The sequence below is a fragment of the Sinohyriopsis cumingii genome, unplaced genomic scaffold, assembly GCF_028554795.1.
Source record: "Sinohyriopsis cumingii isolate HCF-2022 unplaced genomic scaffold, ASM2855479v2 utg002530l, whole genome shotgun sequence".
In the NCBI taxonomy this organism is placed as follows: Eukaryota; Metazoa; Mollusca; class Bivalvia; order Unionida; family Unionidae; genus Sinohyriopsis; species Sinohyriopsis cumingii.
The window spans coordinates 21,021-46,160 of record NW_028316239.1 but is presented as its reverse complement, the minus strand read 5'-3'; the positions used below and the strand labels follow the sequence as shown (position 1 = coordinate 46,160).

At 35.9% G+C, this 25,140-nt stretch overlaps 1 protein-coding gene across 1 annotated transcript in view; it reads left to right on the top strand.

Moving 5' to 3' along the window:
- LOC149770176 (guanine nucleotide-binding protein subunit beta-5-like) overlaps positions 1–25,140 on the top strand; it is a 99,236-nt gene that overhangs the window by 59,566 nt on the left and 14,530 nt on the right. The window contains exons 7-8 of the mRNA XM_089949278.1: positions 6,611–6,751; positions 14,622–14,718. Coding sequence (XP_089805404.1) covers positions 6,611–6,751; positions 14,622–14,718 — 238 coding nt within the window. The remainder of the gene's footprint in view (positions 1–6,610; positions 6,752–14,621; positions 14,719–25,140) is intronic.

The window sequence follows — 25,140 nt, the reverse complement described above, 5'->3', positions numbered from 1 at the left end:
GTGTCAAATGTTGCAGACAAATCAAAGAGGGTGAGGACTGTAATCTTTCCGCTATCCAACGCAGATAAAATGTCATTAACTACTTTAAGAAGAGTAGTTCAGTACTGTGGCAAGTGCGATATGCAGATTGTACATTGCTAAAAAGACTGTTTGAATTTAGATGAGATACAAGTTGGGATAGAACAACCTTTTCTAAGATTTTTTATATGAATGGGAGATTAGAAACTGGGTGGTAGTTCTTTAAATCGTTATGGTCTAGTGTTGGTTTATTCAGCAGAGGCTTTACAATGGCAGTTTTGAAAAATGATGGGAATTCCCCGGATGAGAGAGAGGTATTAATAACATCAGTTAGTGAAGGCAATACTGGATCTAAGCACTCAAGCAGCAGTGATGTTGGAATTGGATCAAGTTCACATGACTTTGGTGCACTCTTCATCATGATTGTACGTACGAAATCCATAGAGACAGGTTCAAATGCTGCTAATTGTTGCTGCTCAGATTCTGTATCCCAACTGTTTGGTGATGAGTCAATTGAAATTGTGGTGTCAAGTTTATCTCTAATGGTTTGTACTTTGTCACGGAAGAAATTTGCAAACATGTCTGGAAGGTCAACTGGAGAGAAGGTAGTTGGAAGTGGTGTAGATTTGTTCCTTGACATTAGCTTGTTAGTAATCTCGAAAAGCTCTTTGCAGCTGGAACTTTCCATGATCTTAGTAGTGTAGTGGGCTGATTACGCTGCATGGACTATATTTGTGACATTTTTCTTAGAGGCTTCATAGATTTGCTTATGAATTGCTTATGAATAGTGAGTCTGGTGGAAAGCCAAAGCCTCTCAGCTTTACGGCGGTCTCTTTTAGCAGTGTGAAGCTGGTCCCAAACACTGCTATACCATGGAGAACACTTTTGAATTGATACTCTGCACTTGGTAGCTGGTGCATGTTTGTCGAGCAATGAACACAGGCAGTTATCGAGTTGTTCTGCAGTAGGAGGTAAGCAAGTTGTTAAGTTAGCTTGAATGTCGTGCATTAGTTTGGTTCTATTTATCATACGGCGGTTTCTCTAAGTAGCAGATAAAGGTGGAGGGTTAGGGACTGATACGTCAAGATGGCATATAATGCAGAGGTGATCTGTCGCAAGGTCATGGGATACCAGGGAGGACCGTAGAATGTTATCATCAGGTCTATGAAGAATCCAGTCTAAAATGTGATCGTGTTTATGGGTGGGTTGGTTAACTGACTGTTTCAGGTTGAAAACATTAATGGAATCTATGAGTTTTGATGTATTTTGGTTTCCGGGACAGACAAAGTGAAAGTTGAAATCTCCAGGAATAACCACGTTGCCACCTATCGAATTTCCATAGTCCAGGAGATTCGGAAACTGCTCCAAAAAGAGAGAGTCAGCCAGCTTGTTTTTTTTTTTACTAGGAGGAGGGCGGTCATTAATCCAGTTGCATAATTTTCCAAATGAATGACACATTGCGCACCAGTCACTGAACATTTACTTCTGTAAGGAGATTATAATTACATCTCAGCCAGCAATAAATTGTAAATCCAAATAAATAAACTGATAGTTAATACATATTTAGAAAGATAATTTTACTGACTTTTTTGTCATACACCACTTCCTCGATAACTCGTGACCTGAAAACTCACGAACCTGCTTATAACGCAGGGTCAGGCATGGATCCCATTTTTTAAACCAGAAAATGCTAAAAAATGTATCACAATTTGTTGAACTTGAAGAAAATCATGATCAAGATTGGTAACTGAAACTTTGATGTATCGCTCGTTTTATCATCGTAAATTATAGATAGGACCTGGACATTTTAATCAACATTATGAAATATCAACTTTCAATAAGATGTAAAATAATTTGTTACATTTTCTTTTCAAATGACATTAGTAAACCGCAATTAATGATATTCAAGGACATTTCATAAATAAAAATGTCACTTACCAATTAAATTTTTAAAAATTATCAGTTGAAATTTGTGATCTGGTTCTATCTTTTAGTTCCTTTTAAGTGTAATCATCATAAATGCAATGTGTCCTCTTGTAATTAAACTTAAAATGTGTCAATCTACTGTAACAGCTATGACCGTGAGCATTTCTTTGAGAACCTAATTAAGTGCCCACCGTGTTTTGATATTGTACTAGCAGAAGCATTTGTTGTATTGGTGCACTAAGGCTCCTTTTATATTATTCATGGTTTTTATGTCTTTTGAATCAAATAAAGGAAGTGGAATAAAAAAAGAAGTTAAAAGGCATGCAAATCCTACATGTTTAAGAAACAGTGGCTCTGGTTGTACATCGGGTAACTCATTTCAGTTGATCAGTCAAACACAGATAAATTTTATTGTGTATGTAATCTAATTAATCTACCTTAAATTCACCTACTTAGTCATAATTGTGATTAAAGATAGCAAGGCAACCAAGCAAAATGAGTACCGTATTTTCTGGCCTACAAGTCGATGTGGAGTATAAGTCGAATTGACCAATTTTGTAAATTTTCCATCCTTCGTCCATATATAAGTCGATTCGGAGTATAAGACGAGGCCAGGTCAATAACTTGGCTTTGTATTTTATACTAGTAACTTCCGGTTGCATGAATATTGATGGTATCGTTGTATGATATTCCATATTACCGGCAATCGTGAAATTGCATTACCGATGCTAACATGCTTCTGATTTTACTTCTGAACTGCTATATTTTGTTGTCAATTGACACAGCTGAATAAACAGTCCATGCTTGTTTTATTATAATTGAAAGCACATCCATGTTGTAGTTCATTTTATTACCTGTAGTTACGAACGTAACTTATACAAACTTGTCATTTTCTATCGTAAGTTTGAAAGTCACGGACTCCGTTAAATCAATTTGTGTACATATATATATATATATATATATATATATATATATATATATATATATATATATATATACTATTTTTTAAGTGTTTGTTCTGTTTGGACTTGGATATAATTAACATTTTATTACTAATCTATTCAATGATATACCCCACTATTATCTTTATCGGCGAGTTCGAATACAAAGTAATGGGTATGATCTCTTGTCCTTATAACAAATTTTGTATGTACAATGACTTCAATAAAATGTTGACAGATTTTCATTTCCCTAAAAAAAGCTTCATTTCCCTACTGGCAGCCTCGCTGATTTGACCTATTCTGTCGATTCTTGCCCTCAGTCTGGTTTCAATTACAGCCAAAGCGCTAAGCATGTTTAATTACCGTGTAAATAACACTGTATAGCCATGTGGTTGTTGTGACAATGTACATCATAATTAAAACAAGAATGAATTGTTGATTTAGAGGTGTTTATTGATAGTGGAATATTGTAGGCTTGTAATACATGAGGATTATCACAATCGTCAGGTAACTCAAAATACCGTCTTTTTTCTCTTTGCAAAAGCTACAAATAAAAACCGACCTGAATAAAAGAATGATCTTGTACACGGACATTTTTTTTCATCTCTCACTCTCTCTCTCTCTCTCTCTCTCATGTCTGTGTTGATTCTGTAAGAAAGAAGAGACTGCAACTTTTGATGTTGGGACTCCAATTTTTACCATAACCTTTACCCAGGGATCGTCCTGGGCTTCGCCAATGTCGCAAATTGTGATTTTTTCCTTATTGGCGACAAAAATATCCCATCTGGCAATTTTTTTGGCGAAAGACTTTTTAGTTATTTAATTTGTACATATAATTATGGATTTGGACTGGATAAATTACAAGGGAGAATGAAAGGAAGCCACAAACTTGACTAAGCAATGCATTGGAATCAATCTGTTACACAAACAATCCTTTGTTCATATTGATAACCCCATCTTTACAGTGCATTGTTACATCATAATCTGCTTATGCTGACATCTGGGCTGAGTACTGTATGCTGTGATACAGTCAATCATGCTACCGAACAATACCTACAACTGACCAACTTCTGAAGACATGAATAGAACAGATACAATTAATTGAATGGCTAATCCTTCTGTTGTTTTTTGTTTTTTTTATATATACCAATACAAAAGCTTTGCTGAACCTTCATAGAAAACTGATAACCATTGAAGTACCGACTACTGCGTATAAATACAAAGCAAATGGAAAAAATCTCAATCACAATTATATGTTGCCAGTGCAGCATTTTACTCATTGATCTTTTCCTTTTGCCATCAATCTGTGTTACGGCTGCAGAGACTTAAACTCCGCAACAAGAAATAGCAAAAAACAAAAACAGTTTTGCATAATTAATAATATTTATTTATTTCTCAAAATACAGGAGTGAAAGAATCCCTAAATTGGGTGTGAATTTATGCTTATATATACGGTCCAATATTGCCAGGTGTTGACTCATGTAAGTTTCATTCGTGGGAATGGAGATCATATTTTTCTTGTTGAGAAAATTTATACAGCATTCAGTGATCATTCTTGGGATTTAGGAAACAATTCACTACATTTTTTCCGGTGAAGTTTTTACCAGTACGGTAAATTGTTTTCTTTTATTTTATGTTTGAGAAGTAAGAAAAAACACGCAGAATGCAAAATAAATAATGACAAAACTTACAAATATAAACGCAGTCATATTAGTTTATGACAATTTATTGACATAGTAATTTAACATGAATTTGTACTTCTATGTGACCTGTTTTCGATTATGCCGATTATAGAGCAATGTCAGTAGCATACCGGATACTGTAATCCATATATAAGTCGAAGCAATTTCAATGACACAATCCATATATAAGTCGATTCAGAGTATAAGACGAAGACCAAACTTTCAAGTCAAAAAGTATCGACTTATACGCCAGAAAATACGGTACTTCGTAAAATAAAGAGCTTCGTTTCACAGATAAGGATTATTGTGGGAAAAACAAGTTCCAGAGAATTCCTGAATTCGCACATAGAGATATCCTCAAGGATGATAAGAAGCTTCACTATTACTTGCAATGAAATCATGGCATCAGTATTTCACTGATCGAAAAATAAATTTTTTTTAGTTTGATGTAGACGATTGTCTCCTGAAATAAATGTTGCGTGTTTTTGATAAAAAGGAATCTTGTTTGGTAGTGCATCATTAGTTGGCTTGGTTCCCTGCTTCGTAGAACCTACTTTTGCAAAATACTACTGTACATCATTATGGGAACCAGACTAATCAACAAAACAAAAAGCCGTGATGTAATACACAAATGTTTTCACGAACCATGTTTTGTTGTTGAAACCAGTTGCAATCATGTTATCAATTTTTCAGACGTTGGACATTTTGAAAATAAATGTAATTTATAGAGAATAACAAACAACTTCATCTGAAAAGGTGTTTTACTGACAATTTTGCCTGTCTCAATAATAAAACGAAGATTCAGCCATTAAACAGCCTGGCCCCCCCCCCCCCCACCAACCCAGCGGTTTTTATGGATGTCTAGTGCTTTTTTTTTTAGGTCCCTCTGTAACTCGCACCCTCGCTTACAGTGCAGTCTGTGTTTTTGGACCCTGATGTGTGCAAGTTATCGAGGTAGAGGTGTATATACTTCATGACATTCTTTAATGAGGAAAGTTAGTCAGAAATGAAAAAACTTGGTGACCATGGAAAACGGGCGAGGTATGCCATGCAGTGGGGTTGCTGATCCAAGCTGTCAATATTTTCAGTACTTTGATAACTGTTGCATTAGCTGCATTAAATATTACATAAAAGTGTTTATGGTGATGCAGGTTGAGTTTGTATTGATTTTCTTTTATCCTTCCTCCATAAAGAATATAATACTCAGTAAAATGTTGAACTGGATCTCAGTTTGCAGTAGTGAATGTATAATTATAATCATACTTTATAATCAGACTTGTCACATAGATTTTATTCTGCAGGAGACATTTTTATTGATAAAATGATTACAATGCTAAAAGTCTGTGGTACATAAGTCACACTTTAAAAAATAAACTTTTCTCTATCAATCTTGATTAATTTTTTTCAACCCAGTGAAAGGAAATAATGTTTGAGTTACTTCCCTTGCGAGTCAACTACTGGTATTATAATGTTACATAGGCTTAAAATTATGACTTAAAACAATGTTAGGTATCACAAAGAGTGAAAAGTTACTTCCCTTATGAGTCAACTATTACAATATTACATAGACTTAAAATTATGGCTTAAAACAATGTTAGGTATCACAAAGAGTGAAAAGTTACTTCCCTTATGAGTCAACTATTACAATATTACATAGACTTAAAATTATGGCTTAAAACAATGTTAGGTATCACAAAGAGTGAAAAGTTACTTCCCTTATGAGTCAACTATTACAATATTACATAGACTTAAAATTATGGCTTAAAACAATGTTAGGTATCACAAAGAGTGAAAAGTTACTTCCCTTATGAGTCAACTATTACAATATTAAATAGACTTAAAATTATGGCTTAAAACAATGTTAGGTATCACAAAGAGTGAAAAGCAGAGGTAGGTCGTGTTCTTTTTATCATTCAGAAGACACAGAGTTCTGTATAGAATGTTCTGGTGCCGTCTTATACTTTTATTGTAGGCAAGATGGTACAGGTCTCCTTTTCAAGAAAACTCTCAGTCTCTTGATTTTAATTGTTTGTTTACTTCAAGGGATGTGACAAGACTGCCGTGGTTTGGGACATGAGGACTGGAGACTGTGTACAGGTGTTTGAAGGTCATGAGTCCGACATCAACAGTGTACGATTCTACCCAAGTGGAGATGCTTTTGCCACTGGATCTGATGATGCAACAGTGCGTATGTTGTATAATGAAACCTGTGTATTAGTTTTATATTTGTAAGACCAATTAAGATTGATGAAATATTCAAGGTTTGTTCAGTTGTTTGCCACATTTCATTTCAGAGTTGCTGATCAGCAAAAGTGAGGCTAATCAGTGACAACAGAGACTTAATATTGAAGAAAAAATACTTGCAGAAAACTGTAATTTTTCATTTACTCAGTGAATTATTGTTTGAAAAGATAAGTCATAGAAGGAATTAAATAAAATACATAAAACACTATTTGAAAGGGGTGAAAATTAAATCTTAATGAGCCCAAGTCCTGGAATGTAAAATTCCAATATAGTGTCAGTCTTATGCACAAAACGTTTTAATTTCAGATGGCAACTGATCACATCTTGTCCATGTTCTATTAAATTTACTGTGTAACACCTGTGGTAATTTATCCAGAATGCTTGTTAGGAACACCTTAGAAAACTAAGTACTAAAAATTGTAGGGGCCCTGAGTGGCCGAGTGGTCTAAAGCGCTCACTGTTACGGACCACTGCCATCTCACCTCTGTCTGCGTGAGTTCGAGTCTCAGGCTTGGCTAACATGGGTACGTGAGAAAGCCTGCCAGTAGCTTCTCGTTGGTCAGTGGTTCTTACCAGGGTTTTCCAGGATTCTTCTTCCACCAATTATGCTGGCCGCCATGTATAGCCTATCTTGTGCTGAAAAATGGCATTAAACCCTACAACAACAACAACTAAAACTTGTACTGTAGTAAGTACCATAATAAATGAAAATTTAATAACAGCAATTGCTTACCCTTATCTATTGTTTAGCTTTCTTTTTCGTGCTGGAAAACCCACCATTCATTTGATGTGGATATATCCAACTCAAGAGTGAAAAATTGTCAGTATGATGCAATCCACTTGTGTAACTTGCTTGGTCCTTGGTAAGGTTTTGCACAGAACGAGTGTAGATAGTTCATAATTTTCAAAGACATTATATTGTTCAGACATGGGCCATGATTCATCGAAGAATTTGGCTGTTGAAGCACTTTTTAACCGCATTTGCAACCTGGCCTATCCATTATTTGTCTATAATGGTGTTACACTATCTGTTCGTTGTATAACATCACATGCTGAGTTACATTAATTTAATTTGCATATGTACGTTTTATTCTCCATGATTATAAGTTATAACTGTATTTTGTGTTTGACCTTATCCAAAATCAATTCACTTTTATTTTTGTAAACAAATTATAAACTAATATTACATAGCTGATATTTATTTCTACGAGTTTTGGTTAAATAATAGGATCACTATGAGTATATTTATTTGGGTCAGGGTAATGGTTATTGGAATTCTCCCATAAAAATACTTAGCCTGCCTAATATTTACCACATCATTATTATAATTTTGGTAACAGATTTTGTCTCGTAATCATCTTGGAATGTTCTAGAATAGAAAATTCCAATACGTCATAGTATTTCCAGACCTGCCATTCCTGTTCCTGTCATCAGAAGTTGGTCGATTGTAGCTAGTAAGATATCATGACTGTTTGAGTGGATCAACAGTATACATGTACTCAGGCCAAATATCAGCATAAGAGGAATATGATGTAACAATGCAATGTTTAGGTGTTTTGTCAGTATGAACAAGGGATCCATTTATGTTACAATAGATTCCATTGCATTTTATATCCAAGTTTGTGGCTTCCTTTCATGGTGCATTTGAATTTCTCCACTCCAAACCCAAGATTGTATAGACTAAGTTTAAACAGCTTAAATTATTGTCACCAACAAATTACCAGATGATATATTTTGTTGCCAATAAGAAAGAAAATCACAATTTGCAACATTGGCGAAGCTCAGTGCGATGCCTGAATAATCTTTTTTCTACGCGTTTTAGTTATAAGAAGAAAAAATGTTTCATGTTGAAGAAAAATACATGCTTACATAATTTCAGTAGCCAGAACATGTTTTATATCATTTTATATTAGAATTCATGTATGATATTTTCCTCAAAATGATAGTAAACTTTCCTTCTTTTTTTTTTCGCACTATGAAGAAGAAAAAACATTTTTTTTGCATATCAGAAATATGCATATGAAATTTTGATAGCCACGCCACGACCATGTTATATCTGAATTTGGGTTACAATGGAGCATGCTCTGGTGGGGTCACACTAAGTATTGTCATTTTTCATTCACATAGATTAATGCCATCACATTCTATGGGAAAGTGTAGTCACAAAAAGTCCTCTTAGGACACTCACCCAAACTGCACTAAATGTTCAAAAGACATAAGGAATAAATTGTGAAAGATGTGCATTTTGAAAATCATGACCTACAAAACTAGAACCTTGCTGTCCCTCTTAAGAGTCAGAATTTCCCCGTTTTTCTGTTGCAGGGCTCTGCAAGAACCTTCTTTGAGTCTTCTGAACAGAAGACTCCTCCCAATGCATTGCTTCCTCCTATTGCAAAAAAAGGAGATATGCTGCTCATCTAGTAACATGTTGCTGCCTCCAATGGAGATGCCCTGCTCATTCCATAGCTTGTTGCTACCTCCCATTTTGGAGGAGATGCACTGCCCACCTCATCGTGTACTGCTACCACTTATCTCTTGTTGTGTTGTTGCCCCTCAAAGTGGAGATGCACTACTTATCCCATAGTGTGTTGCTGCCTCCCATTGTGGAGGAAATGCTCATCTTTTGTCATGTTCCTGTCTCCCATTTTGAAGGAGATGAACCGCTCATATCATAACGTGTAGCTGCCTCCTTTGGAGTATAGTATATGCATTGTTATTGTAGCATGTTTCTACCTCCTATTGAGGAAGTGATATACCACTTGCATCCCTTCAGAGGTAGTGAGTCACACCCTCCCCACAACACCACACCTTTTCCGGTGATGCATCATTTGATGATCCTGTATCTTCCCCTCCACCACTTCATTATGAGCAACATTGAGAGTCAAGCCAACAGGCTCAGACTAGGGGATCGATTCTGTATCCCCCCCCTTTTCCTACTATTCCAATGAATCCCTACAGGATATGTGGCTCTCCACCTCACAGTCCTTTTCTTATATGCCCCCTTGGGCTTTTCGACCCTGTCCTCATAGAAGAGGCAGTGCTGCTGCTTGTGTCTTGCCATCACATCATCACCAGGTGGAAACAAATTGGATTGCCAGATTTGTCACATCATCTATGACAGACACTGTAAATGCTAGTCCTTTAGCCCCCATTCATGTGTTGAAATGTGGGACATGTTGCAGAGTGCTCTAATTGAGGGACAGCTAAGGGACTTTGTGATGCCCGCACACTCTCCAACTTAGTGTGTGATAGATCAGGATGATACTTTTTCGCATCTCAAGAGCTTTAATGAGTTTGATGCACAGGAAGCTCAAATGATGCATACTTTTACACCTGTTCCTTCTTCTCTGTTGGAGATGGAAGAGGAGGTATGGTCCTTTGATGAGGTGACTGACAAAATCTATTGCCTCTTACCTTCCCTTGCACCATAAATCGTCTGGCACACAGTGCATAAAGATCATTTCCAGTTTGGAAAAGACCTTGTGGGCTCAAATATAACCAGACTCCTCCTCCTTCCTTACTCTGCATTTGTTGAGGATTTTTCTCAGAGGTTTTCTATGGGCCAAAACATTGACTCTGCAACATTTAGGTTTGTCGATTCCCTTCTTGACATTGAGACCTTTGGTATCTTCTGCCAGTTACTGGGTACAATTCCTTAAGTCAGCCAAGGTGGGTATTTCTAGTCGCGCTGGGTAAATTTTTCAATTAAACATATTGAGGCCATGAACAAATCACACTACTCGTAACCATAGTTTTACCTGCTGACCTCTAATCAGTTTCTTCTTTTAGTATGCTGAGAGAGGTGGGCTAGAGTCCCAAAGACTGTCTCCCCACCCATCCTTCAGGAACCCATTTTTCTGTCTCTTGGAGCCCAACTGACACGGAGATCTAGTTTTTGAGTTTAACACCTTGGCAGTAGCTTCCAACACACATTGTAAGGTGGCTGGTTTCAAGGAGGCCTCTGTCCTCCTGCACATCACTCTCCCAGACACATTCCCATCGGTGCTCACTGAGGCCACTTTTCTGAACTTAAGTCAAGTATCATGGATCATAGTTGGGTCCTTTCAATCATGAGCGAGGTCTATCAACTCTAGACCTGCCAACCCTTACGATTTTGCCATCATTTTTACAAAAATGACCCATAAATTGTGGGCCTACAAAAGAAAAGCAAAATCTACAGAAAAATGATTGTTACTGAAAAATGCAGATAATTGATTCCCTGGAGTTAGTCAGGGGACCAAACTAATTTTAAAGCAGTACCTCAGATGCTTTAAACTACACATAATGTTTCATGCGAAGCATTGGCACAATCAAACTGTTCGGTTATAGAATTTTTTAAAAATGGAGTCCAGCAAGCGATGCATGTTGAAGACCAAAGGGAAAGTAAGCCTCTTAAATAGTGCTAGTCATCAGCACAGAAGAATGATAAAGGAATTTTCAGATTCTTGTGAATAAAAGCAAGAAGGGACAGAATTACTTTTATTAGACATCACACGTCTTTGTGAGTATGTCTCATTGCAGGAGATATGATTGCCTTCATGTGAAATAGAAATTTTTTCAAGAATTTACGGAAGTTGAAAGAAAGCAACAAGCGATTGAGCTGCATAGGGTTTGGAAATGAAGTTTGTGCAACCGTACTAATGGTAAATAAGGTCTAGGTGTACTTTACAAACTTTTCAGTTGAACATAATGTTTATCATTTGCTGCATGTTTTGAATACCAGACTTTTAAATACATTTTCCAGCTTTAGAATAGCAGTTTATATTTTGTTCCACCTTGCTGAAAACTGGTCAAACTTATGAAGAAAAATCAACTGCCTTACTGAGACGGTCTCATCAGTGTTGGCAGGTCTGTGACTCCAGTTTCAGGAATCACTTCCTCTATCCAGGACCCCCATCTTTCTTCATCAATCCAATCTGGTAAAACTGAAGTAGGATGTGCACACCCTTTTACAGAAAGGAGCAGTCAATAGGGGTTCTGAACAATCAGTTATCTGCCTTCTATTCCTGTATCTTCCTGGTTACTAAGAAAAGTGGAATGTTTAACATTATAATCATTCTCCCAAATTTATACCATTTTCTTCTTGAGAAACCTTTCAGGATGGAGACAACCTCCTGAATCTGGAATGCTCTTCCCCCATCCAATTTGGCAGTCTCCATCAACTTTCAGGATACCTATCTACACATCCCTATATTTCCTTCTGACCCAAAATATGTCTGCTTAGAGGAAGAAATATTCAATTTCAGGTCCTTGTATTCAGGATTTCTTCCTTACCAAGTCACATTACTACAAATTCCTCCCAACCCTCCCCACAATGCAAGCATCTGGTCTCAGACAGTGCAGAAGTTAAAACTGACGATATCCAGTATATGGAGTGCCACTTAGTAGGATAAGGGGAGACAATCAGTAAGAATTTTGTATAGACAGACATTTTCAGGTTTGTGGGCGGGCTAGATTCAGGAGGTACCTCAAACAATTTGCAATGTTAATTTGATTGAGTAAGTATTTTCAGAGAAACATAATTTACTATAAGATATGCTATTCTTACTAGGCTTTGGATTTGCATTTATTACTTTTGTTCATTGTTTCATTTCATATTTACTCATTTGAAATGGAAGTAGTTTTTTCTGCTTTAAAGACTAAGTCTAATGGGAGATAACTATAGGATTCATATCTTTTCTTATTAAATGTTTGTTTGAATGAAATAGTAAATGTTTAAAACTAAAAGACAGCTTTGAATATATGATCATTAAAATATAACCTTAACTACAATAAGCATTAAAATATAGTTGTCGAGCATTTACCTGCAAGTTCTTTTTCTTATATTTTTGTTTTATTCAAGTAAAGATTCTACAGGTAAAGTCACTAGCGATAATTAGATCTGTGGGGTTAAAAAAAATTATGTCTGCTGTCAAAAGAACAATGTCATAGCTTGTTAGGGGATGAAAAATTGATATACAAATTGACCCTTCACCTGTGGAAATTTAGAGGCAGCTTGAAAATAAATGATTTTCATATACATTTATGAAAGCATTCATGTTTAATTCATTTTTTATTTTTCATTCATCATTCTTGCCCTGGTTTTTGCTCTACTGGTCCTAGACCAAAAAGGCTTATCAGATAGTTTTGTGTCCATCTTTCCATCCATTACTACAAGTTTATTATTTCACCTCCTTCTAAGCTACTTGGAGAATTGCCATGAAACTTTACAAACATATTCATCCAGTGGTCTAGCTGGTCAAAAATGAAAATATTGATGCTTAAAGATCCAATATTTGCCACCAAATTAGCCATCTGGAAAATCTTATTATAGCTACTTTTCTTGAATGGATGATCATATCAAAATGGTATTTTACTGAAAAACTTCTTATGATGTCTAGTTGGTCCTAAATGAAAATGGTGCCAATATGTATGTTATGGCTGCCACAGTGGCCATCTTGAAAATCAGGTTATTATTACTTACCTTGAAATGATGGTCTTATTAACATGGTTTTTTAAAAAAAAGTACTTCTTATTATGTCCAGTTGCTTGTCAGTGAAAATGGTGCAAATATGACCTCCAGGATGGCTGCCACAATGGCCATCTTGAAAATTATTATTGCTCTGTCTGGGTTGCTGGTCATATCAACATCCTGCTTTGATCAGAAGACTTCTAAGATATCTAGTTGGTCCTAAATGGAAATGGTGTGCATTTCATATCCAACATGGGCAACATGGCAGCCATCTTAAAAGTTTCTTTCTTATGTTACTCCTTCAAAATGGAAAGTCATATCAGCATGGGTTTTTCACTTCTTATAATGTTGGTCCTAAATTAAAATGGTACTGATTTGATGTCCAATATGGCTACCATCATAGTCATCTTGAAAATCTTGTTTTCACTTCTCTTAAATGGAAAGTCATTTTGACATCGGGTATTAATTAGAAAAGTTATGGTATCCACTTGGTCCTAAAGAAATTGATGTAGATTTACCCTCAATATTGCCACCATGGTGGCTGTCATGAATACATTGTTATCTCTCCTCGTTCGAAATGGGCAGCTGTAGGAACATGGGGTTTTCACCAATATGATACCTACTTACCTACTTTGTACTATATGAAAATGGTGCCAATCATACTTTCAGTATGGCTTCTCATGATGAGTGTCTTGAATATCCTGCTGTTGCTGCTTCCTCAGAATGAATGGTCATATTGACCTGTAGCTTTTCACTAAAAGACTTCTAATGATGTATGCTTGAAATTAAATGAAAATGGTGCCAATATCACATCCAATATGTCCACAACAGCAGCTAATTTGAAAATCCTGTTATCATGAATATCAGATGGTTTCAACGCTCAGCAGTTAAAAAGAAAGAAAGGGTTTTATCTTGAATACCTGGAAGTTTTGTTGTCCCAGTAAAGCGTCAGTCTCTTTGAGGGACTCTTTCTTCATTCTGCGTTCATCATCCTGTGTTCGTTTTGCATTTCATTTGCATTCATTCTGTGTTTCATTTGTGTTCATTTATTCAGCATTCTGTTTGTGTTCCTATTTTTCTTTTTGTTTCAGTGGTATTTCATTCATTCAGCATTCTGTTTGTGTTCCTGTTTTTCTTTTTGTTTCAGTGGTATTTCATTCATTCAGCATTCTGTTTGTGTTCCTATTTTTCTTTTTGTTTCAGTGGTAAAATTACCCATTTCAGGAACTGTACTGCTACACTTGGGGATGTAAGTGAAATGCATTCAGATCTAGCTATCTCATGTCAGTACGCCAAGTAAACAATATCAGGATCACTTGAATCATTTGATTAGTTCACACTTGTAACTTCTAATTGCAGTGCCGACTCTTTGATCTAAGGGCAGATAGGGAAGTCAGCTGCTACAAGAAAGAAAGTATAATATTTGGTTGTAATGCAGTAGACTTTTCTATAAGTGGCAAGTATAAATTTGTACTCATGGTATTTATGATTGAAATAACATACCATAAAGCAGGTATTTTTATCTGATAGAAAAACTTTAGCTTTCAGCATCTCAGAAGGAGATTACAAAAGTTAATCACATACAAATATATCATCTTAGATATTATATCCTCCCTAAATTTGCAGTTACTAAAGTATTACTGGCCAAAATGTAAGATTCATCTTTGGGATGAAATTGCTAAAGTTGGCATCCACAAAAAATACTGCTTTATGGTAGTATCACTTCATGTAGAAGCCACATATTTTGCATGCTGCTAAAGTATTTGTGTATTTTTTCCCAAAGAATCTATTTTACAATTAAAAGGATATTGTTTAAAAATCGTATTTGATATAGAGAAACCTCAGGAATCAACACTGAGAGACAGTTTGTTTTATTTGGAGTGATTGTATTTTGCTTGCAATTATATCTTTTTACAAAGCATGTCATTTGTAAGTAAAGGAAACTTTGAATGCCTTTTGATTAAAAAGCACAAGCTTATTTAATTCTACTAAGACATGTTTAGACCAGTCGACATGTTCTAGTAAAAAATTAAGATTTAATGTTTCATTTAAAGTTTCATTCCTTTGTTTGGTTTTCCTTGGCTCCTTGTCTGGATCAGTCTCTTATTCTAATTTTAGAATTCAAGAATTGAATTGTTTTAAAATACCATATTTTATCTTTATTTAGGTCAAACAACCAATATCACAACTATGATAGCACCAACAGACATTTTTCCTCACAATGATATAAGCAAATTTTTAAATGCAATTGTTGGTATATTTCAGTTAAGACTATATGCAAAGTACCTAGCATGTAACATGCAATCTGTAGGTATTTAATCCATAATTATAGATATTGTGTTTAGAAACATTTGTTTATCAATTTGTAACTGTGCTTTTATTCACTAATGTTTATGGAAGCAAGGGCATGTTATAATAATGCTTTAAATACCCTCTATTTCCTGGCACATTGTGGATACTTGGACATTACCTTCAATTTAAGCAAAGGCTAAAACATGCATTGAAGAAGGTAAAAATGGGAAGGTACTATAATGTTTCTTTTCTTGGACCAAAAATTCACAAATTTTCAGAAACGTAATTGTTCTGATAATACCATATCAAAATATATATCAGCATTTAAAAACTTAAAATTGCAATTGATTTTTAAAAATTATTTGATATGATGTCATCGGCACATGGTCACGATGTCACATTTGGCTGTAAAATGGCCATTTTTTGCTAACATTTGAGCTATATTGTAAAAATGAAGGCCATCCACATTCAGCAACCAGATTCATAATTTCACCATATACAAAGGTATATGTGAACAACCTTTTACTAGAACATCCTTTTGGTTGTTACATATGGACATTGTAACAAACAAAAAAATTGGATTGCATCATCATTCATTGGTGCCTTGCATCTCCATAATGGTCAAGCATTCACTACATCTAAACTGACATTTCCGCTTCAGTGAGCACATACAATAATTTTGACAATCAGGAAAATGACTGTTTACTGTAACATGACAATACATATGGTATAATGAAACCATGAAATAAACATTTAATTAGACAACAAAATTCCTGTACAAAATTACCACAAAATACCCTTTTGTTTTTTAAGACAAATTGGCATTCTGATGATGACTGTTGTTTGTAATATTTTTTCCATTTTGTGATTGTGTTTTGTGACATCTTGATTCTTCTTAAAATATGTTACCTAATCGTAATGCCTTTGGAGAACTACTACTACCTCGCAAATGCAGCCCTCCCAGACACTATTTTTTAGCTAAAGGGAGCTAAAAGTTGTCTGCTGACATATGTGACTGTCGGGCAGAGTGATCTCCCCTTAGGAGCAAGACTTTGTGGCAAAGTATTAGGACTCACTGGACAGTTTATCTGGTGAATTTTCATCGGACAATGACCAATTACAGAAAAATGAGAATAATTTTACACTGAATATACAAATAAAAACAAACTAATGATTTTTGTAGAAAGCATACATGTGAGATTTTGACTGCAGTAATCAGGTTAATTCCTGGTGCAACTGGTGGTTTTTATACTGAACCAACACTGCCACCAACCCCTAAATTTTACATTCATTTTTGACAAGAAATAGCTATGCTTAATATTTTTCTGCGACAAGGCAGCTAAAAGAATCGGTATGTGCCTTATGCATGAATAAAGTTCACTAGTATGATAACAAATCAGCATACTTTTCATCACCCCTCAACCATCTAGATTTTTAGATATTTACCTCTGTAACAGACACACATAAATGTGTAAGCCAAGTCGACAACTCATTTGCAGCCCAAGTTACGCATTTGATCTCCAATGCAAATCTAACTGTGACAGGCAGTCACCAACAAGCCAACCTATTTTCAAGCCTAACTCAAAGTAAATCTAAACCACATTATAGATTTAGCTTATGTGTGAATTTATAACTGCTAGGCTTGTGATAATTAGGTTCATGCCTTCTACCTTAAAAGTTAGGGTGGGTGTCAAAATACGAAACTATCCAGTGAGACTTTAAGAATTCAAATAGCAGTCTGATTAAGGGAAAATCTTCTTATTTTCAAAACTTTGGCCAATTCTAAATAAAACGCAACCTTAAGAAGTTTAAAATTCAAAATTGTTTGTTTCCTATGATTTATTGAATTTATCGATGACCAAAAGCTATCAAACAAAGTAACAGCTGTGAGACAGCTTCATACTTCATGTATTACTTTCCCCTCTGAAACATACAATTTCTTTATAATATGTCAGTTTCTTCATTTTTCATAGCTAATACACCCTGTCTTGTTAGTGCCTGGTGATATCAGAGATATATGAGAGCACAAATAATACAACTCTTCATGCAATCTGAAATAGTAGTGAATAAAAGATGTAAAAGAAGCCAAGCTGAATTTCATGTACAATAGTTGCAGAATGAACATGCTAAGTACTTGAAAGAATAATAACGATGCACTGCATATATAAACTGACCAGAACTCTCTCACTGATTTCATGAAGAAGGTCAAATCTATTCTAGAATAGAGAAATCCAAGGTAGACTTAAGGGAGGCAACTCATCAGGTAACATCAAAAGTATGGACCAATCTTTGTAAACTGAACCACATCAGTTGGGAAACTTAAACAATGAAATTCTATACCCAGATTTATCCCATCTGTTGATAAAACAATATGCATGGATAATGTATTTTAAGAACACTAAGAAGGTCACCTTTAAATCATTTTCATACTAGCCGGCACATAATGTTCTTGAAGTTGCTGCTATTTAGAAGTTTGTTTTGCTAGTGATTGTCACCTGCATAGAATTGAATCTAAAGCAAATAGAAAATCATGCAAAGTAAAAAAGGGGAGGAGAAAAAACACAGTGTAAAAAGGGACATCCATTTAACATAACTAACCAAAAACTTCAATGAAACTGGTGCAGATATACTTGTTCCTGTGAAATCTCCACAACAATTGGCATGTCTGACTCCCAATAAATTGTTGATGTCCTGCTGTTAGCAATATCACTTCGGCAGGTGTGCTCCCATACACCTTGAGGCCTACAATAAAATAAAACCCTGAACTTCTTATATATAGGTCATTATAACTTAAATTTCTGTAAATAAGATGAAATATATGTATTGAAACATTACATCATGAGTAGATATGGATGCAAGAGCATTAAATTAAGGCAATCATCATAAAATTAGGAAAATATACTAAGTTTGTAATGAAAATGTTGATAAACTGAATAACTATGTGAAATACTTCAATTAAACCACATTGCATGAAACTTTTAAGGCTTTTGTTGTTCATTAGGAGAATGGATCAGGAGCAATACCTGGTAGCATTAAAACTGTTGAGTTAACTCCCTTCTTCTACTATGATTATTTGCTATCAAATCTATATGAAGTGTATGTTTGGAATACCTAACTATGTCAGACTCAAGATATGCAGGTAATAAGGAAATTATTTATGGCACAGTGAATCACATTTGACAAGACTGAAAAAATGACACCGGTTCTTAAGGTCTCACTGGACAGTTTATCTGGTGAATTTTCATCGGACATTGACCAATTTCAGAAAAATGGGAATAATTTTACACTGAATATACAAATAAAAACAAACTAATGATTTTTATAGAAAGCATACATGTGAGATTTTGACTGCAGTAATCAGGTTAATTCCTGGTGCAATTGGTGGTTTTTATACTGAACCAACACTGCCACCAACCCCTAAATTTTACATTCATTTTTGACAAGAAATAGCTATGTTTAATATTTTTCTGTGACAAGGCAGCTAAAAGAATCAGTATGTGCCTTATGCATGAATAAAGTTCACTAGTATGATAACAAATCAGCATACTTTTCATCACCCCTCAACCATCTAGATTTTTAGATATTTACCTCTGTAACAGACACACATAAATATGTAAGCCAAGTCGACAACTCATTTGCAGCCCAAGTTGCGCATTTGATCTCCAATGCAAATCTAACTGTGACAGGCAGTCACCAATAAGCCAACCTATTTCCAAGCCTAACTCAAATTAAATCTAACCACATTATAGATTTAGCTTATGTGTGAATTTATAAATGCTAGGCTTGTGATAATTAGGTTCATGCCTTCTACCTTAAAAATTAGGGGGGTGTCAAAATACGAAACTGTCCAGTGAGACCTTAGAATACATGAGTTACTACTTCCACTTGTGCTGAGAAACATGCCCTTGTCACGAGAGACCACACAGAAGTTAGAATCCACATGGAAGATATACCATTACAAGTTGGAGGAGTATCTTACTTCTAAGGAAAGTATACTCCATCTATATTTGCAACTTTTTCTCTTCCTATCCAGAAAAAGTTCTGCCTTGACAATTTGTAACACTTTGTCATCGGCACACATTTAGATACTTGTACGAGGCTTTACATTAAGTACAGGCTATAATTTTTATATATACATGCAAGTCTATAGTGCTAATAAAAATTTCTAATATATGTGTAATATCATTACTAAAGGGTACATATTGGTGAGTTTCTGTTCCAAGGCATTTGTAACATCTGGATGCCAACTTCATTGTTGTAACTTGTGCAGGCAGTCATGCCTCAGCAATTTTGGCAACTTCGTCTACCATACCTCCAGGGGGTTTGACTTGATTCCTATTGTGGAACAGCAAGGGACAGAGCTAACCAACAGCCAAGTTCCCTCTCACTCAACAGACATAGGACAGGTTACACAGATCAAACATCCAATAACCCACCCCAACAGATGACCCTAATGATATCCTCCCCACATGGATGGCCTATTTCCATTGTTACCGACCTAGGTCATATATTAGGGATCACAAAGGATCAAAACATCAATACTACAGGCTAAAACAGTCCAGCTTCCAGTACATCAGACCTGGCTTTTGCAGACATGTGCAGGAACCAGTCTAACCCTCATATCACTTCAAGACACTCATTCGGCACAATGCCACGAATACTTCCTCTCACTTCAACAGATGTCGCTTCGTAATTTCTCAACACTCTGCCATGAGAAGAAAGTCTTGGTGACTGTCTCAAAGTCACGGTTTTTAGTCCAGGATGTTCTAAGAGTTCAGCGAGTGACAGACCTCATCACTTGTCACCAGCTAAGTCTCAAGCATTACAGGGGACCTTAGCCTCACCCCATGCAACCAAGATGATGTTGCTGTTATCCAGTGCTGTTATATATTCTACACTATCCATCAGCATGGGAAGACTCAGCCTTCTGAACCTCCATTGAAGATGTTTTCCACCTTTGACACCCCCAGAAATTTGTCCTCCTACTCCATCAACAACCTGGACCAGAGCTACATTTTTTGAACTAACAATGGAATGGAAGACTCCAACTTCAATTACTTCTGCAGTTTGGGAGAGTTACAGACATTCTGACTCGCCTTCATCAGAAGTTCTACCTTACCATATACCAGTCATATACCAGTCTATCATTTGGAAACAACAGCAGTTGACACTGGTATCGCTGCTTTGGAGATGATAAAACCACACTCCATACGTATGGACTGGATGGCTTTGATGACACTTGGTGGTTAGTATGCAAAATAGTTGACATGGCTTTGATGTTGGACTGTCACTTTTATGGCTATCTTCCAAAAGACAGAATATGGCTTATCTTCTTCCACCTCAGGGCATGTGCATGGATGTCAAGAATGGCCTGAGTAGTGAATAGAGCCGCTTAACACACTTTGGCCAGTGCCGTAAGCGCAGCTACAAATTTACAATTGGCGGAATGCAAAGTAGTGATCTCTGCCTGCACTTCCTGAAGGACCACCATAAGGACAAGCTAAGAGCACAGCCTTCATACTCTAACCTTCTGTTTCACACTAGGTTAAAAATGTCTACAAACATGCCACTGAGGAGACTAATTTCCCTCTCTCTCTCACAACCATAGCATATAAAAGGATGTCCTTTCTAGAGGATAATCACTCTGATATAAAGCAAAAAAGGCATAATTAATTTTAAAATATTTAAAATTTTCATTTAAAAATCACATGCATTTGATGGAAACAATTTGACTAAACTTGTATCAAAACATGATGTTATTTAAAATAATTTGGAATAATCATCAATCGTGTGCAAAACCATTTGAATACTTTAAATACTTTGTGAACAAAATCAGGGTATAAACATCTGGCTGTAATTAGCATTCTCCATCCATTCCATATTTCCACTGCTGCATAATGTAAACCAGTTTTCAGTTCAGCAGTGATTAAAGTTCTCTCCACCATTTTCAGTTATAAATCATCGAAAGGAACCTAGTGCCACTCATTGGACACAAACCTCAGAAACTGTCCTATCAAAGCTTCATCCAGTGAAAAGCACAGCTCTCACAGACCAAAGCAGATAAAGCATTGACAGGGTCCTATCATTTGCTCAAGACTTTTCTTGGTCCCAAATGCAAACGGCACTCTGAGTCTGGTCATTGACCTACATGCCCTTGATCAATTCATCCATGCCCTTTGGTTCTCAGTGGAAACACCACTGCACATTTTGAATGCCATCCATGAGAGAGACTTTACCATTATTGTGGACTTAAATGGTGCAATCCATCATGTCCATATTTACACTTCTTCCAGGACATTCCTGCGATTTGCCTACAGCATCTTTACAATTCAGGGCACTCCCACTGGGGCTAAGCATTGGCCCCTGGGGCTTCATTTATCTGATGAATCAAGTACTGACGTGTGTCAAGATATCTCTTGTTACCAATCCAGACTTCTCATCAACAAGGAATGATCTAGTACCATCTCAGTCATTTGTTCACCTAGATATGGAGTTCAATACACAAGCAACATATTTTGTCTCCCTCATGATCATTCATTGAAGTACAAACCATGGTAGTACCTTTACTTTTGATGAATTCTATCCACATGGGAAATTCTTCGTCTACTAGGGTTGCTCAGCATGGCAGCAGACCTCATGGTCTTAAGTTGCCTTCCTATGCGCCCATTGTTAATGATTCTTCTGCTTGAATGGAGGCCTAAAGTTTGCCCACTGGACCATCCTCTCACCATCTGCACATAATGGAGGCACCATCTGTGGTATTAGGGCAACATAACTAGACTCACGGCAGGTATACATCTACCAGAGATTACAGTGTATACCGATGCAAGTACAGAAAGCTGGAGAGAACGCTTACTATCATCCCTTAAGGAGCCAGCATTGTATGCTCTCACCTGGAAGGACATCTTCATATCAATAAATTCTGGAGATGATATCCATTGTAAAAGTCTTTCACTGGTGGCAGGGGAGTTCTCATTCTGTCTGACAACTCTACAGTGGCGATTCATCTCAAACAACAAGCATGTCCTACAGTCGTGACTTATCTCAACGACAAGGAGGAACCAAGTTCCAAGGTCTTTGTGTCCTGATGTGGGAATTTATAAAGTGGTGTTGTCAACAACAAATCCACGTACAAGTTCATCATATTCCAGGACTCCTGAAGCTTTGTCCTGGAACAGTCAATTAATACAGACAGAATGGTCTTTTCATCCCTTGGTTTTCTTTCAGATATGTACCCAGTTTGACCGATTGTTGGTGGACCTGTTTGCATTGCGACAAGGTGGAATACTATCTCCCAACCTTCATACCTCTAGTCCCAGACTTGAAACCCCAGGCAGTTGACACTATCAATACATTGAGGCAGTTGACACTATCAATACATTGAGGCAGTTGACACTATCAATACATTGAGGCAGTTGACACTATCAATACATTGGATGAGGTTAAGTTAAATGTAAGAGAGGCACATGAAGCAAATCAACAACAACGACAACATGCAGTTTACATATTATTTTACTAATGGGATCTAAAACATAATGACATGATGATACAAATAATAATACAATGAATCTTTCCAATTTGTTTACTTACTTCAGTACACAGCTTCACAGTATTCTCTGCTGAAGACTAGATTTTGTTCTCCAACTGACAATAAAAGAGCAAAAATACAAAATTGCAGTATAGTTATTGAATAAATATTTATTTAAAGAATGGGTTATATTGCAGTGTTATGAATTTGTCTCTACCTGTAATGCAAAGAAGTGTATGAGATATTTGTTTAAAAATGGGGTAACAATTCTTACGAGGGATTGGTCATACCCAAAAGAGCCCCACACAGCAACAAACTATCAGTACATAATAATTTGTGTATCAGTTTTAAGGCATGCAAGTAGTGGAGAGGTATACAGCATGACTAAAAAATCTTTAGTCAGCACTTTGAACCTACAAAGAATTTTTGTCTTTTTAGATTTTTATATATAAATACGCTTTATTTTTTGTTTTTCCTTCAGCGAGTTTGTTCCTCATGCACTATTTCTTTCTTTCTGTATTTTTTTCTAGTATCATCTGTCCACAGATTTTAATTTGATTAAAAATAATCCTGAAATTAATTTGTTTTTTAATACTGCTAATTCAACTGTTTGCTTACATTTGTGATTATCGATTTAATTTCTTTATAATTTCACTATTTGCTGATGCTGAGTAGCACAGATCTTTTGCTCCTGACCATTCCTGTGTGTTTATGTGTATGTGTGTGTGGAAAGAGAAAGAGAGAAGCAGTAAGATTGGCAAAAGGAAACTTGATGGGAAGGAACCATTTGGGATCTATTTTTATCTTCTTTGCTGATATTCAGTTGCTGGATTTTGAATGTTGTGTACCTGTATTGTTTTGTCTTATGACTTAAAATACAATTGTATATGTTTCTGTGCATCATCAAAATCGAGCGAGATGGTCTGCTATAGCTGTTCCATTTTTTCAGATCAAATTATAAACGTATAGTTCGATTGCGGGTCTCACCACTGATGGAAAATTCTCCTTATCCTCGAGTAAACAACCCCTTTTTAAAAAGTCTAGATGTCCCTGGACTCTGTGTGTGTGTGTGTGTGTGTGTGTGTGTGCATGTGCATGCATGCACTTGGCCGTGTACACAGACATGTGAATATACCAGTATCTAAATTGTACTTATGCATGAACTCCATAATGATGTACATATAAAACATTTTGGACTTTTTCACACCAGAATTTTGCAGATTTACATGTTTACTTGTTCGAATCTTACTATTAAACTGGTGTATGCCTTTTCAAAGTTTAGTTGATTGTTTATATGGCTAGAAGGAGAAACATGTTACCAAGTCAGACTGAAATTCGATGCCACATGACCTAGTTTATTTGAAATACCAGGTTTCTGGAATACAGACTTCATAAAGATAAAATGCTATGGTGTATATCTGTATGTTTATAATGCACCAAATCATTTCATGTAAAATTTCAATATTTTTGCGACATAAATGCAGTAGTATGGCACAGTTTTCTACACAAATTATATCTAGTCTTTCCTGATTATATTAATGACTGAATTTACAGGAGCTTAAGGAATAAATAGTGTGACCCCGCTATAACATGGTAGTTGGGAGCCATAAAACCCGACCGGATTATATACTGAACCGTGTTATATGCAACCAATTCAGTTAGCTGAAGAAAATGCCCCCCCCAAAAAAAAATTGTGTAAGGGGTGGGTGGGGTAATAAATGTGGACAGTAAAATATGTGCTTCGTCGGCACAGTTACCATCTTATATTGATGCATATTAAATGAGAAATACACATGTAGTGAAAACAGAGAAGACATAATATAATAGTTTACTTTATTTAGAGAACCATGAATTGGTACATATACGTGAATCCTGTTTATATATAAATGGTCTAATGTATAGCGTGACTTGAGTATATACGCCGTGTACTCACCTGCAAACCTCATCACTCATATACATTGAATCCACAATACAGTGAGAAAGGAAAACTTTTTCGAATTTGAGCAAAGAATAAAACTACAGTGTATCCAATTCAACTCAAAAAGAATAAAACTACAG